A 14,544-nucleotide genomic window follows, 5' to 3' on the forward strand; every position below is an offset into this window, starting at 1 on the left:
TGGATGAGGGATGAGTAAGAACTATGGCAGAAACCTGGGCTGATAAAAACATTGGTCAGATCTTACATTCAGCTGTGACTCTAATTTACAGAAGTACATAGACTTTCTTTAGGCTCATATACTGGAACTTGCTGATGTTAAGAAATGATTTCAGCACTACAGCTTTTGGATGGAATTAAGGATTTGTGGGAATTCTATATCACGCTTAGCATTCAAACTGAAAGATTCATGGTGACCCACACAGAGTCTAAAACCAGGAGGGATTTGTTTAAACTTTTAAGAATGTGAATTCATAGACAGGAAACATAATAAAGCAAAGAATTTGATTAAGAGTGAAAGATGTAACAGACAAAAAGTAACCTTTTAAAAATTTCCAACAGTTAATTAAAAACAGCAGGAATGAATTTCCAAACTTGTGTAATGTAAATGTCAGTGGCAAGAGATATTATTTGACAGTAATTAATACTTAATACACTGCTAAAATTCTGTTTGTATTAGAACAAATAAACCTAACATTTTTGTTGCAAGTTTATTGTGAAGTTTCTTTTATTTTTAATTCATATGTGAGACATGGATATTTCAGCTGGACCGACATATCTTGCCCACCTCTAGATCTACCACCCCACCAACCTCCAGATACAACGCATCATCCTCCGACACTTTCGCCATCTACAATCCGACCCCACTACCCAAGACATTTTTCCATCCCCACCCTTGTCTGCCTTCCGGAGAGACCACTCTCTCCGTGACTCCCTTGTCCGCTCCACACATCCCTCCAACCCCACCACACCAGGCACCTTCCCCTGAAGCCACAGGAAGTGCTACACTTGCCCCCACACATCCTCCCTCACCCCCATCCCAGGCCCCAAGATGACTTTCCATATTAAGCAGATGTTCACCTGCACATCTGACAATGTGGTATACCGTATCCACTGTACCCGGTGTGGCTCCCTCTACATTGGGGAAACCAAGCCGAGGCTTGGGGACCGCTTTGCAGAACACCTCCACTCGCTTCACAATAAACAACTGCACCTCCCAGTCGTGAACCATTTTAACTCCCCCTCCCATTCTTTAGATGACATGTCCATAATGGGCCTCCTGGAGTGCCACAATGATACCACCCGAAGGTTGCAGGAACAGCAACTCATATTCCACTTGGAAACCCTGCAGCCCAATGGTATCAATGTGGACTTCACAAGCTTCAAAATCTCCCCTTCCCCCACTGCAGCCCAAAACCAGCCCAGCTCGTCCCCTCCCCCCACTGCATCCCATAACCAGCCCAGCTTGTCCCCTCCCCCCACTGCATCCCATAACCAGTCCAGGTTGTCCCCACCTCCCTAACCTGTTCTTCCTCTCACCTATCCCTTCCTCCCACCTCAAGCTGCACCTCCATTTCCCACCTACTAACCTCATCCTGCCTCCTTGACCTGTCCGTCTTCCCTGGACTGACCTATCCCCTCCCTACCTCCCCAGCTATACTCTCCTCTCCACCTATCTTCTTTTCTCTCCATCTTCGGTCCGCCTCTCCCTCTCTCCCTATTTATTCCAGTTCCCTCTCCCCATCCCCGTCTCTGATGAAGGGTCTAGTCCCAAAAGGTCAGCTTTTGTGCTCCTGAGATGTTGCTTGGCCTGCAGTGTTCATCCAGCTTCACACTTGGTTATTTTGCTTTCTTGAATGGTTGGGATCCATGTGCTGTAGGTACACCCCAATGCTGTTAGGAATTTCAGGATTTTGACCCTGTGACTCTGACGGAATGTGTGTGGCTTGGTAAGAAATGTGGTGGTGTTTCCATGTATCCATTGTCATTATCCTTCTAGATAGAAAATAGTCATAGACTTTGGAAGGTGTTGTGTAAGGAGGTGAATTTCAGCAGTGCATCTTTAAGATAGTACACACCGCTGCTATTGCATATCATCAGTACAGGAAGGAATGTCAGCTTGTGGATGTGGTGCCAATCAAGTAGGCTGCTTTGACCTGATGGTCGCAAGCTTCAAGTGTTTTCACAGAATCCCTGCAGTGTGGAAGCAGGCCATTCAACCCATTGCATTCACATCGACACTCCAAAGAGCATCCACCCTATCTCTGTAACCCTGCATTTGCCGTGGCTAACTAACCGAGCCTGTACATCCCTAGATGTTATGGGCAATTTAGCATGGCCAATCCACCTCATATGCACATGTTTGGGCTGTGGGACAAAACAAGAGCACCCCCACATAGACACAGGGGAATGTGCAAACTCCACACAGACAGTTGCCTGAGGCTGGATTTGAACCCAGGTCCCTGGTGCTGTGAGGCAGCAGTGCTAACTATCAAGCCACCATGTTGAAGTTGCACTTGCTCAGGCAAGTGGAGTGTATTCCATTCATGGATAATAAAATGTGAGGCTGGATGAACACAGCAGGCCAAGCAGCATCTCAGGAGCACAAAAGCTGACGTTTCGGGCCTAGACCCTTCATCAGAGAGGATTCCATTCATGTATTCCATTCATTCCTAGTTTATGCCTTGTAGTTGGTGGACAGGCTCTGAGGAGTCAGGAGGTGATTTATTCACTACAGTACTCCTAACTTCTAACCTGCTCTTGTAGCTACTGTACAAGGTGAGTCCAGTTCTGGATAAGAGCAACTCCCAGGATGTTCAGGACTTATGAAGGACATTGAACATTATGCAAATGACGGTGAAAATATCACCACATCTGACGGAGAGAAGCACTGATCCCCAACCTGACTGTGTTGGGTAGAATGAGGGAATACCATGCCTTGACATTACAGTTTGTGGTTGAATACAATTTTGCTGCTGCTGATGGCCCATAGGTGATGGCTAATAAATAGCAATCCTATTTAGGACAGGGGTAATGTTACATAACTTGAATAAACACGTCCTCAGTGTAAAGATTGTCAAGTAGTCACTCTTACTAGTACTGTCATGGACTGATGCATCAGTGGCAGGTAGTTTGGTGAGGGTGCAGTGAAGTAGATTTTTCCCTCTTGTTGGCTCCCTCACCAGCTGTCGCAGATTCAATCTAGCAGCTATGTTATTTAGGTCTCAGTCAGTTTGATCAGTAGCACTGCTACTGAGCTAGTCTTGCTGAAGGGCTTTGAAGAACCACATTCAAGCATCTTCCTATTGGTTTAACATGGATGAGAGCTGACTCAACAACAGTGTGGGGGAGGTGTAGTAAGAAGCAAAGGTTCCTTGTCCAGTTTAACCTTCTACCATGAAAATTCACGGGGTACAACGTTCATGCTGAGGGCACCCAGGAAAATTCCCTCCTGACTGCATACCTTGTTTGAGTGTAGCACTGAGTGCAGCGGGATCCCAGTCTGGTATGTAAGCAGTTCACTGGATTAAGCTCAAAATTTTTTAAGGGCTCTCACGACAGAGTTGTAGTGTTCCTACTCCTACCAGGAGGCCTAAGTTCAAGTCCCAGCTTCTCCAAAGATGTGTAGTAACATCTCTGAATAGGTTATTTGGAAAATATCTACCACAATGCTGCTTGCTGTGGTGGATCTGTCCTGCCAGGGTTGTTGTGTTATGTCTAATAGTCAGTATAATTTTATGAGACATGTTCATGACATCATCACTATATCACAGTGTATGACCAGCGGGTATGAAGATCTCATACTTAACTCATATCACTGGTCGCAAGACGCTTTACTTGAAGCATGCTGTTTTGTTGTAAATTTATAACTTTATGAGCCCAGATCCATATGTGTCTGAGGAATGTCATATTTGTACAGGCTAGTGAGTTGTAATAAATGTCTGTTAGATTTTTCAATGCCATAATAACCAAATCTAATTTCTTACAGGAGATAACATAAACATTGCCACATCAGGAAAAACATCTTGATTGAGGCAAACTCACATCAGGTGTTACAGAACATACATAGAGGTGGCAAAGGTGATCTGTTGAGCATGGTCTATAAGGTAATAATGCAGTGAGCATGACTGTATCAGGTCGTTGCATGACCTTCTGTGGATCGGTCTCCAAGTTTTGGCCCAAGATATTACCGAGGGAGACTTTATACAATTGACATGGCTAGGCTTGCCGTCGGTATTTCGGACATCTGAGTCAATGCTGTACTATCTGTATAATTTCCTTGAAATATAGGGCCAGCAAATGGCCATTCAACCCAATGAGTCTGCCCTGTCATTTTGTGAATCTTGGCTGATCTGACAATCTTCAACTCCACTTTCCTGCCTTTTTCCCTAAGGCTTTGATCTCCTGACTGTAACCATGGGCCTGAGCTGCTTGATTACTAACACTGACATTAACACTAATGTCAATGTCTCCCACACAGCACTGTTAATGACACTTTCCATAACATTAAACTTTGATTGTGTCATCATTATTTTTACCACAAACTCTGACTATTTTAAAAAAGCATCAGTAAGGTGCAAAAAAAATTCACATTACTGCCAGTAATCAGTGTCTCGTTTGCTTTGTCAAATGATACTGATTGTGAGATCCTTTTTGCTGTCAATTTATGTATTGTAGGAAGCCTCGTTATTGTGGAGAAGTTTCCTATGGTCATGAAATTACTCAAATGATTATGGAAAGTTAACATCTTGATTGAAAATTTGCATTCATACAATTTAGAGATGTTTTTAAAACTGGGATATCCTTGGTAGTTCTCAAGAAAAACATTTACTCTGTGTAATTCTGAATGCTTAATTTACATAAAAACTCAGAGGTCATTATTTGTAGCAGCAGGAAATCTAATGTGCTTGTAATTACTTAGACCTGCCCTGACCAGTTGAGGATCCGAGATTGTTTTTGCAGTCGATTAGTGAAATTAACTGATAACGGTGCTGCAAGGCAAAACTAGGCAGCTGGGACCTGCACAATGTGTGTCTCTTTTACAAATCATATTGAAGGATTAAGAAATTTAGAGCAGAAGAAATAAAGAAGGCAATGTATACCACGCTGGGTGAATTCCAGAAAAGGCAGAAATAAAGAAGGAAAGATAGCCTGGATTCAGGAAGAGACAGAAAGAAAAATTCATCCTTTTCTTTTAAAAATATTACATTTTTAAATATGTCACAACTGAAGAAATGAGACTCTACATTTCATTGTTAATTTTCACTGCCAGAGAAGTTCACAGCCAAAAATAATCCCTTACAATATAGTTTAATGGGGACTGGAATGGGTTTGAATCCCACCACTTCAGATGGTGGAATTGATTTGAAATTGAATTGAACAAATGGAATTACCAGTCTAATGATGACCATGAATCCATTGCCAATTGTCGTAAAAACCCATCTGCTTCAATAATGCCCTTTAGGGAAAAATAACTTCCTCATCCTACATGTGATTCCAGACCAACAACATTATAGTTGAATCTTAACTGACCTCTGGGCAATAAATGCTCGCCTAGCCTGTGATGCCTCATCCTTTGAATGAATAATATACAAAATCTACCATTTAAACAAAGCAACAACATGTCACTCAAAGAATTTCAATATTGATCAAGACAGCAAGAAGCTGCTATGTGCAATTAATGGCATTTGGAATAGTAATGCTTAGATTTTGTCACGCAATGGCTCTTACACAAAGTTGTAGTAGCATTACGTATAAGTAATAGTGAGCAACATTAGTGTCATCATGATTCTGACAACAAATTATGGGCTAGCAGTTAGATTCACCATCTAATGCACTCACCAATAAGTTATGGTACATTTCACACAGTTTCTCAATTTCTCAGAAATTAAAGCTCACAAAGGACTATCTGATTTTGTAAAAAATAATTCTTCCTTTACACATCCATGCACAATTTTGTTTCAAATTCGTTTGAGTCTCGTGCCTCAGATCCTTCCGGTCGGAGCACATTCCACAAATTCTGAATTTCTTCATTTCTTTTTGTTTATTCATATTTAACATGATTAGGACATTATTAGCTAGGCCAGCATTTATTGCCCATTTCTAATTGCCCAGAGGGCAGCTAGGAGTCAATCATATTGCTGGAGTCATGAGTATGCAGTTTCCTTCCCCTAAGGATATTAGTGAACCAGATGGATTTTTCCATCAATCAACAGCAGATTAATGATCACATTAGACTCTTAACTCCAGCTTTTAAAAAAAAATTGAATTCAAATTCCACCATCTGTCATGGTGGGATTCAAACCTGGGTGCCCAGAACATGAGATAACATGGTGTGAAGCTGGATGAATACAACAGGCCAAGCAGCATCAGAGGAGCAGGAAACCTCCCCAGAACATGACTTGGGTCTCTGGATTAACAGTTCGCGGATAATACTACTAGGCCCTCACTTTCCTTTTTTCCAATCTCTTCCTTTGAACTTCTAATGATAATCTGATATTCTGAATATTCCCTTTGTTACAGAGCCATTGTGACAGCAGAAACAAGACATCATCTTTCATTCACGCAAAGCCGCTTTTAATCTTGAAAATCTTGGCGAGGATCCCCATTCAAAACTGTGTTATATTTCTACTTTTACATAAGAACTATAATTTTTCACTGCTTGTATCCTTTTCATAACATTTTTCCACACTGTAAGCCAACAAGTGTGATACATTTTCTCAAAACGGCTCAAATAATTCTTATCTAAATTTTTACATGTTACATAAACACTTATTATTAACTACTAATTTGAAAGAAAATAAGCAACTCCAAATTTATATTCCCATTTAAATATGTTTAAGATTGGCCTTGTAATAAATGAATATTTCCTTCATTGAATGTGTTCATCACAGCCATTTATTTTTCTGCAGAGAGATTCATGGATTAAAAAAAACTGGATTTATAAACCACACTCTCTGGCAGTTGCAGAGTGCTTGGAAACCTATTATATTGTGAGTGTAAGATTACAGTAAGTGCAACAATCAATGCACAACTAAGTCTAAAAAAAATATTGAGATTAATGGCTAGTTAATCTATTTATTCAGTGATATAGTTTTTCAAAACTCTACTTCACAAATCAGACTACTTTATGGCTACCTGCCTTGGCAGATCCCCTTAGCTGAATATCTCAACTAATATCTCCATCAAAATTGCACACTGCTACTTTGTTGAAGTATTGCACATTAAAAACCTGTGGTGAGGCTTGAAACTATGACCTGTGATTCTTACACATAAAAGTGTAGAAGATAGGAGCAACAGTATGCCATTTGACCCCTTGAGTCAGCTCCGCCATTCAATAAGATTGTGGCTGATCATCGCACTCAATATCCTGATCTGATCCTCCACTCATATCCGTGAGTCCTTTTAGCTACAAGAGCTATAGCTACCTCCTGCCTGAAAACATAATGTTTGGCTTCAACCATTTTCTGTAGTAGTGAATTTCGCTGATTCACCAAACTCTGGGTGAAAATATTTCTGATCACAGTTCTAAACGTTTTACCCCTCACTTTAAAACTACAACTCCTGATTTTGGACTCCCCCATCATCAGGCACATCCTTCCTGCAATTAGCCTGTCTAATCCTGTTTGAATTTTATAGGGATTCTATGAGATTGTCCCTCATTCTCCTAAACTCAACTGAATACAATCCTAACAAACTCAACCGTGCCTCATATGTCAGTCCTGCCATTGCAACAATCAATTTGGTTATGCAAAGGTGTTAGAAATGAGCCAGGATGACATTACAAAAACCTACGAATGTAACAATGCACACCTAAATATAAATCAAAATAAAAACCGAAAGAACTGCAGATGCTTAAATCAGGAACAAAAACAGAAGTTGCTGGAAAAACTCAGCAGGCCTGGCAGCATCTATGAAGAAAAAAATTACAGTTAATGTTTCGAGTCCGGTGACCCTTCCTCAGAACTGACCCGAAATGTTAACTCTGATGCTTCCTTCATGGATGTTGCCAGACCTGCTGAGTTTTTCCAGCAACTTCTGTTTTATTGAAATAAGTTGACTGATTTCTGATATGCGTAATGTCCTGACAACCAATTGGACTGTGAGAAGCACCAAAATAAATCTTTAGAATATATCTTGGATATCCAAAATATCTTAGGTTTAATTAATTAAACCAAGTTTTACACAAATTGATTTAATTTTGGAGTCTTAGATGGGATTTTAAATTGATTTGTACTGTCGACAATTTTTGTAGAACGTAATAAAAGTCAGTCCTACATGGCTTCATAGAGAATTGAAGCTGTTATCAAGGAATCACGCTTCAAGCGCATCGATTTAACTTCACTGCCTGTTAAGATACTTTAACGTTATTGAGCATCACAGCTTATGCATCACATTATGCTCTTCTGATTCTTCTTCCTCCAGGAACATAAATCAATTTTGCGAGAAAAGCAGGTTTTGACTGACCATAGTATTACATTGCATTTGTGTCCAGCTTTTTTCAAAATTTACTCACCCTCCTTTAATATAATCGAGGAATGTATGCTCAGATTCAACTGTGAAAGATAACAATGTAACCTAAAGGGGAAGGGAAAATATAGTGAATTGAAAAAGACAAAGTTGTTTTGTGAAAAAGTTAGCACAATTACTTATCATTCAGAAGTTCAATTCAGCTGACAGCAGAAAAAGCTCTGCTGCAGTGTAAAAAAGCATGCTTATTTATAAGCTACATAGTAATTTACTTTTGAGTTTCAGAACAGGTTTTGTGGAGGTTTTGGTTGGATCCTGCAGCCACACAAAATCCACAAAGTACATTCATTTCACTTACCCTACAGTTGCATAGTTCTGTAACGTGGCTCTGTCTTTCAACTCAAATAATTAATATAATAAAAGATAGGTACCTATTTCTGAACGTTCATAACCATTGTGTTATGCCTAAATAATTGACTAAACCTGCCATATAAATAGTGGCTCTTTGACCCATAGTAAGTTATTTTAAAGAGCCATCCAAATTATCTTACTTGCCTAATCATACCCCTTAATAGGAAGTTTCGAATTTTTGAATTAAATGAAAATTTTACTATTAAATACTATTTACTATCAAATAATTTTGTTTTCACCATTCTTTTTGTTAGTACATTTAAGATCATCGTAATTGACTTGACTAACAAAATCTTAACCGTCTCCCTGAGTTTATGAGAATCATCTGGAACTTACATCCTCTGGTTACCAAGCTTACTGCTAGTGGAAATGTTTCTTCCTGTCTATATTATCAAAACTCCTCTTAACTTTGAACTTCTCCAAGAAATCTCCCCTTTATTTCTGTTTAGTCCTGCGTAAATTAAAATTGGAACAGATACTTTCTAACCTGTTGTCACATGACAAATAACAAGAATATTATGTTTCCATAGAATTTCTTGAACTAATATTGATTTCTTCATCACTTACCACATACAGTATAAGAAAGTTTTATGACAAGGATCAATGTGTGATATGCTGGGTGTCATACAATCCCTCTAGTATAGAAGCAGGCCATTCAGCTCATCAAGTCTACAAAACTCTCTGAAGAGCATCCTACCAGCACCCCTTACACCATCTCTGTAACCCTGCATTTCCTATAGTTAATCCACCTAACCCGCACACTACGGCATGACCAATCCACCCAAACTACACATCTTTGGATTGTGAGATGAAACTGGAGCACTCAGAGAAAACCCACATAGACATGGGAAGAATGTGTAAACTCAACACAGACAGTCACCCCAGGGTGGAATTGAACCTAAGTCCCTAGCACTGTCAGGTAGCAGTGCTAACCTCTGAACCTCTGTACAACCCCACAGGGCATGTCCTGTTTTGTAAGGTTGTAATGCTGGTAAAAATGCTGCCCATCATTGCACTGTCAAACTGATTCCACATTCTGGTACTTGCACATGTGCAGTTAATTGTGTGAAAAGCTTGTACCTGCTACTACTGATCCAACTCCCTCAACAGCTTCACTGTTGAAGAACCCAGAGACAAAAACATCGATAAAGCACTGCTGATATTATGTCTTTCAAATTTACTTAATATTGCTGTGAGGAGCCAGCGGATGAAAATCTGCCTTGTTCATGAAGGCTTTTAATGGTGTACTAAATCACAACTATTGCTGAACAATCTTTCTGGCCTCTGAAAGCTGACATTACCTTTGTGGTTATCAAATATCTCTTAATAAAAATTCCACAGTCATTGATTGTATGAGTTTTTTTCTGACGTTTGTGACATTAGTCACGAAGTAACCCACACATACCACTGTTGAGAAAAAGCACAGGATGGTGTAAAATCTCAAAGAACACCCACGTGAAATATAGCCCCAGTGACCAAACGTACAAGAATATTACTTACCGTTCCTGAATTAACATACTTCTTCTTCTTTATTTTCTTTTTTTGATTTATTACCTATTTGTAAATAAGAAAGTTAACATTATTTACATAACTATCAAAGGTAGCAGCCACAACAGTGTGTTCAATTAGGATATGACATACAAGAAAATAAACCAGAGTAGCACTGCTACCTCACAGTACAAGGGCCTGGTTCAATTACAGTCTCAGGCAACTGTCTATGTGGAATTTCCAATTTTCCCTGTGTCTGCACAGGGTTCCTCTGGGTGCTCCAGTTTCCTCCCACAGTCCAAAGCTGTGCAGGTTAGGTGGATTGGCTGTGTTAAATTGCCCATAGTATCCAGGATGTATAGGTTAGGTGGATTAGCCACGGGAAATGCAGGGTTACAGCAACAGGGTAGGGAGGTGCGTCGTGTCGGATAATCTTTGGAGAATCGGTGTGGACTTGTTGAATTGAATCGCCTGCTTCCACACTGTAGAGATTCTTTGATTCTAATATGACTCACATGCTAAAATCATACTGGTATTGGTATTAAGTTGACATGAGGTTGTATTTATGAGGTGGCATGGTGGCTCAGTGGTTTGCACTGCTGTCTCACAGCGCCATAGACCAAGGTTTGATCCCACCCTTGAGATCACATCCACTGTGTGTGGAGTTTGCACATTCTCCCAGCGTCTGTGTGTGTTTCCTCCGGGTGCTCCGTTTTCCTCCCACATTTCAAAGATCTGCAGGTTAGGTGGATTGGCCTGGTAAATTGCCCATAGTGTCTAGGATGGGAAATGCAGGGATAGGTTACAGGGTGATTCTGCGTGTGATGTTCTTCAGAGGGGCAGTGTGGACTCCATGGGCCACATGACCTGCTCCCACATCATACGGATTCTTTGTATTGCAGATGCTTGAGAACTACAACAGAAATTTCATGATAAACTCAGCAGGTCTGGTGACATCTGTGGGAAGAATAGTTCGTGTTATGAATCCGATGACTAATGATGAATCACTAGACCGCAAACATTAACTCTACTTTCTTCCCAAGAATGCTCTAGACTTGCTGAGTTTCTCCAGCAATTTTGTTTTTGTTTCGTAGTCACATGGGCCTATGTCATTTCCACAAGTGCATAACTTTGCAACTCACAAAGAAAATCACAAGCAGAATGCATTTAATCTTTTTGAATGAATTATTGCTTATTAAAATGTAATTGGAATAAGTTTGTACTTTGAGCAGGTAGAGACAATGCCACCAATTTTGATTAACCAATTTATACATGTTTACAGAATAAAGCAATATCACATAACTTTCAGCAGGTGAAATTATTTCCATGGTGTAAGCGTAACATTTACATTTCCCATACCAGCTGTTTTCTTTTCACTCTGTGGCAGATACTGCCGTTTATACTTTCAAGTTTGGACAATTTTGGGGTACTTCATTACTGGTAATGGAAAATGGCTTGAGATTGACCAACAAAACTGACTCATAGAATTTAAAGTAAAACAAATGTTTAAAGCACATTCATTCCATCAGTCTAGACCGTATTCAATTTGGATCTTATAAATAAACAGGCAATTTAATAATTCACTGTACCATTCACATCCCCTTTCTATTCGATCATAGGCTTTGAGACTTTGAAATTGACATAATAAAGCACACTATAAAACTAGAATAAATAATTTTGTTTAAAATGTTCTGCCAGTTTTGCTGATGGATGAAAGAAAGAAATCACTCATTTAGCAAAACTGAGTATATAAAGATCACCAATGTGTTTTAGAACAAATTAATAATGTAGAAATGTTATCTTTCCTGTGTAACCAAACACTGTACTCAATAGGTTCACATGAAGATCTCATAAACAATAAATTAGACAACCACCCAGCTAATATATTTCTTGTGCCATGACTTGACACAATGTTGGTCGGAAGAGTGGAGAACACAATGTCCTTTCAACAATCACAACATCTAACACATGAGATTAAAGGGGCTTTGGTTGCATCTGAAGAACTAAATTGTGAATAATGTAATTTAAGTGCCATCTTAGGTTCTATGCTGAGATACCTGAAGTCAAAAAATTCCATATCAAAGGCAAGAATACCACTGACGTGGATGTGCCAGTGTTGAACTGGGGTAGACAAAGGCAGAAGTCATTTAACACTAGGTTATAGTCCAACAGGTTTATTTGAAATCACAAGCTTTCAGTGCATTGCTCCTTCATCAGGTGAAGTGGGGAGAAGCGCTCAGGCACAGAATTTATAGGTGGAGAGATAATTGCAAGATAATTCTAGGTAATTAAGAGTATCAAAAGACAGTAGAAATGGTGTGGGTGGTGTGAGTGGAGTGATGGCAGGCTGAATAACAAGTCTTTACAGGTGATTAGAAGCATCAAATGATGTGAGTGCAGTGTTAACAGCTGAATTGCAAGTGAAAGAATGGCCAATGATCTAATTTATTGAAGAAGAGGTAATTACAGAAAATCAAAAATAAGATGGTGCTAAGACAAATTAAATGGCTGGAATAACAAATAGATATAAGAGTTGCATGACGACAGTCTAACCAAAATGTTTGGAAGGGGACATTGAGCAACTCTGGAAATTAAAATTGAAACACAAGCTCCCAATCTGTAATGGCGGGAGTAGAGGTCCCCTTCTAATAATTAAACCCCCCAAAAAACAGCCTATTCTGTTAAACTGTTAAGGAGAAGTGGAGATTAAATGAATGAAAATCTCTGATATTCCCTTTATAAGTAATAAGTAGCAATTTATTTATTTAACGCTAACAGTGATCAAATTAACAGAATTACTAACAAACTGAACAATTTCCCCTTAACTACAAGCTATTCCCTAACTGAATTAAATTTTACTGGTATGCTGTTTCAATAAACACAAGTCTCACTTATATAACTCAATTAATAAGAGGATACACTAAACCTTAGTCTCTCAAAATCTACATGCCTTTCTTTTGTTCAAAAGTCATAAACACCTGTTTTCCACTGATCCAGCTGTCAGGGATGTTTTCTCTGTGAGGTCTTCTGTGAGGACTCTTTGCTAGAAGTACTCTTAGCTAGAAGATGGTGCTTTCTTAGAGACCTTAGCAATTTCTTGTGAGAGCCAAACACTTATTTCTCAGGTAGCGGTTCACTCTCACACCAATCTTCAAAAACCCTTTCCTTATACATCTCAGATGACATATCACTTTTCTTACAATAGCATTGGTTCGAGATTGCTAAAACTATGAGATTTAAATTCAGTTGGCTTTCATTCATTCAGCACTTGGTTTAAATTTATTGGCTGATTCCAGCTAGTTGCTTAAACATTAAAACAAGCCTAAAGATTTTCAATCTCACAGCCCATTGATATATGTTTCAATTTTAGAAAGGGTTATATATCTTCAGCCACTTATAGACATTTTTTCTGTGTAAATCTTGAAGCTTAGAAAAGCACTTTCCCTCTTAAAGGAACCATAAACTCTTTCTCCCTATCATTTTTACAAACAAATTCGATCTTCCTGCCTTCCAATTCAGTAGTACTCCACACAACTTCTTAACAAAAGTAACAAGTAATGCTAAACTGTACAAACTAATTAAGGAAGGGAGATAATAATAAGTTATCAAGGTGATGGTGCCAAAACAGAACAGTAAGGAAGATTTTGCAAATACAGAACAGTATGTTGGTGTTATATTTAGCACAATATGAACCAAATATAAGGCTGTCCTCATGGGTATGGAACTGGGCTGTCAATTTCAAGGAATACTACTGTCATACCCGAATTAACTGCTACAATATCCTTTGAAAAGACTAAAGACTGGGCTGGTATGACCAGAGTTTAGAAGAATAAGAGATGACTTAATTGAAACACAAAATCCTGAAAGGATTTGACAGGATAGGTATGGAGAGGATGTTTCCGCTTATACGATCACCTTGAACTATGAGCTAATTAATTAAAATCAGATTTTAAAATAGAGATGAGGCAATTTTGTTTTTCACAGAATATCCTGAGTCTTTGGAACTCTCTTCCCAATAAGGTGGAGCAAGCAGATTTCTTGGGTTATATTTAAGGCAGAGTAGATAGGTCTTTGCGAAACAAGGGTGTGAAAGGTTGTCAGGTGCAGGCAGTAATGTGGCTTTGAGCTTTCGGTCACATGAGCCATGATATTTTTGGATAGTGCAGCAGACTTCATTGCTGAATGGCCTACTCTTATTCTACATCATATCTTCTTTTTTAGGTCTGTGTGGGGTCATAAGGCTGGTACAGGGGACCTGAGGGTACATGGGGTGGCAATGATCGAACTGGAGGTAACTGTGACCTGTGGATATTTTTCCCAATGAAGGACTAGCCCAATGTTAAGTAGAGAAAACGTC

At 39.3% G+C, this 14,544-nt stretch overlaps 1 protein-coding gene across 5 annotated transcripts in view; it reads right to left on the reverse strand.

Moving 5' to 3' along the window:
• Nucleotides 1-14,544, reverse strand: part of LOC125463008 (copine-8-like) — a 636,730-nt gene that overhangs the window by 116,438 nt on the left and 505,748 nt on the right. For all 5 annotated transcript variants that reach the window (XM_048553605.2, XM_048553606.2, XM_048553607.2 and 2 more), the window contains 2 exons: nt 10,200-10,253; nt 8,335-8,396 (listed from right to left, as the gene is read on the reverse strand). In XM_048553605.2, the coding sequence (XP_048409562.2) occupies nt 8,335-8,396; nt 10,200-10,253 (116 nt within the window). The remainder of the gene's footprint in view (nt 1-8,334; nt 8,397-10,199; nt 10,254-14,544) is intronic.

The sequence above is a fragment of the Stegostoma tigrinum genome, chromosome 21 (genome assembly GCF_030684315.1).
Source record: "Stegostoma tigrinum isolate sSteTig4 chromosome 21, sSteTig4.hap1, whole genome shotgun sequence".
NCBI lineage: Eukaryota > Metazoa > Chordata > Chondrichthyes > Orectolobiformes > Stegostomatidae > Stegostoma > Stegostoma tigrinum.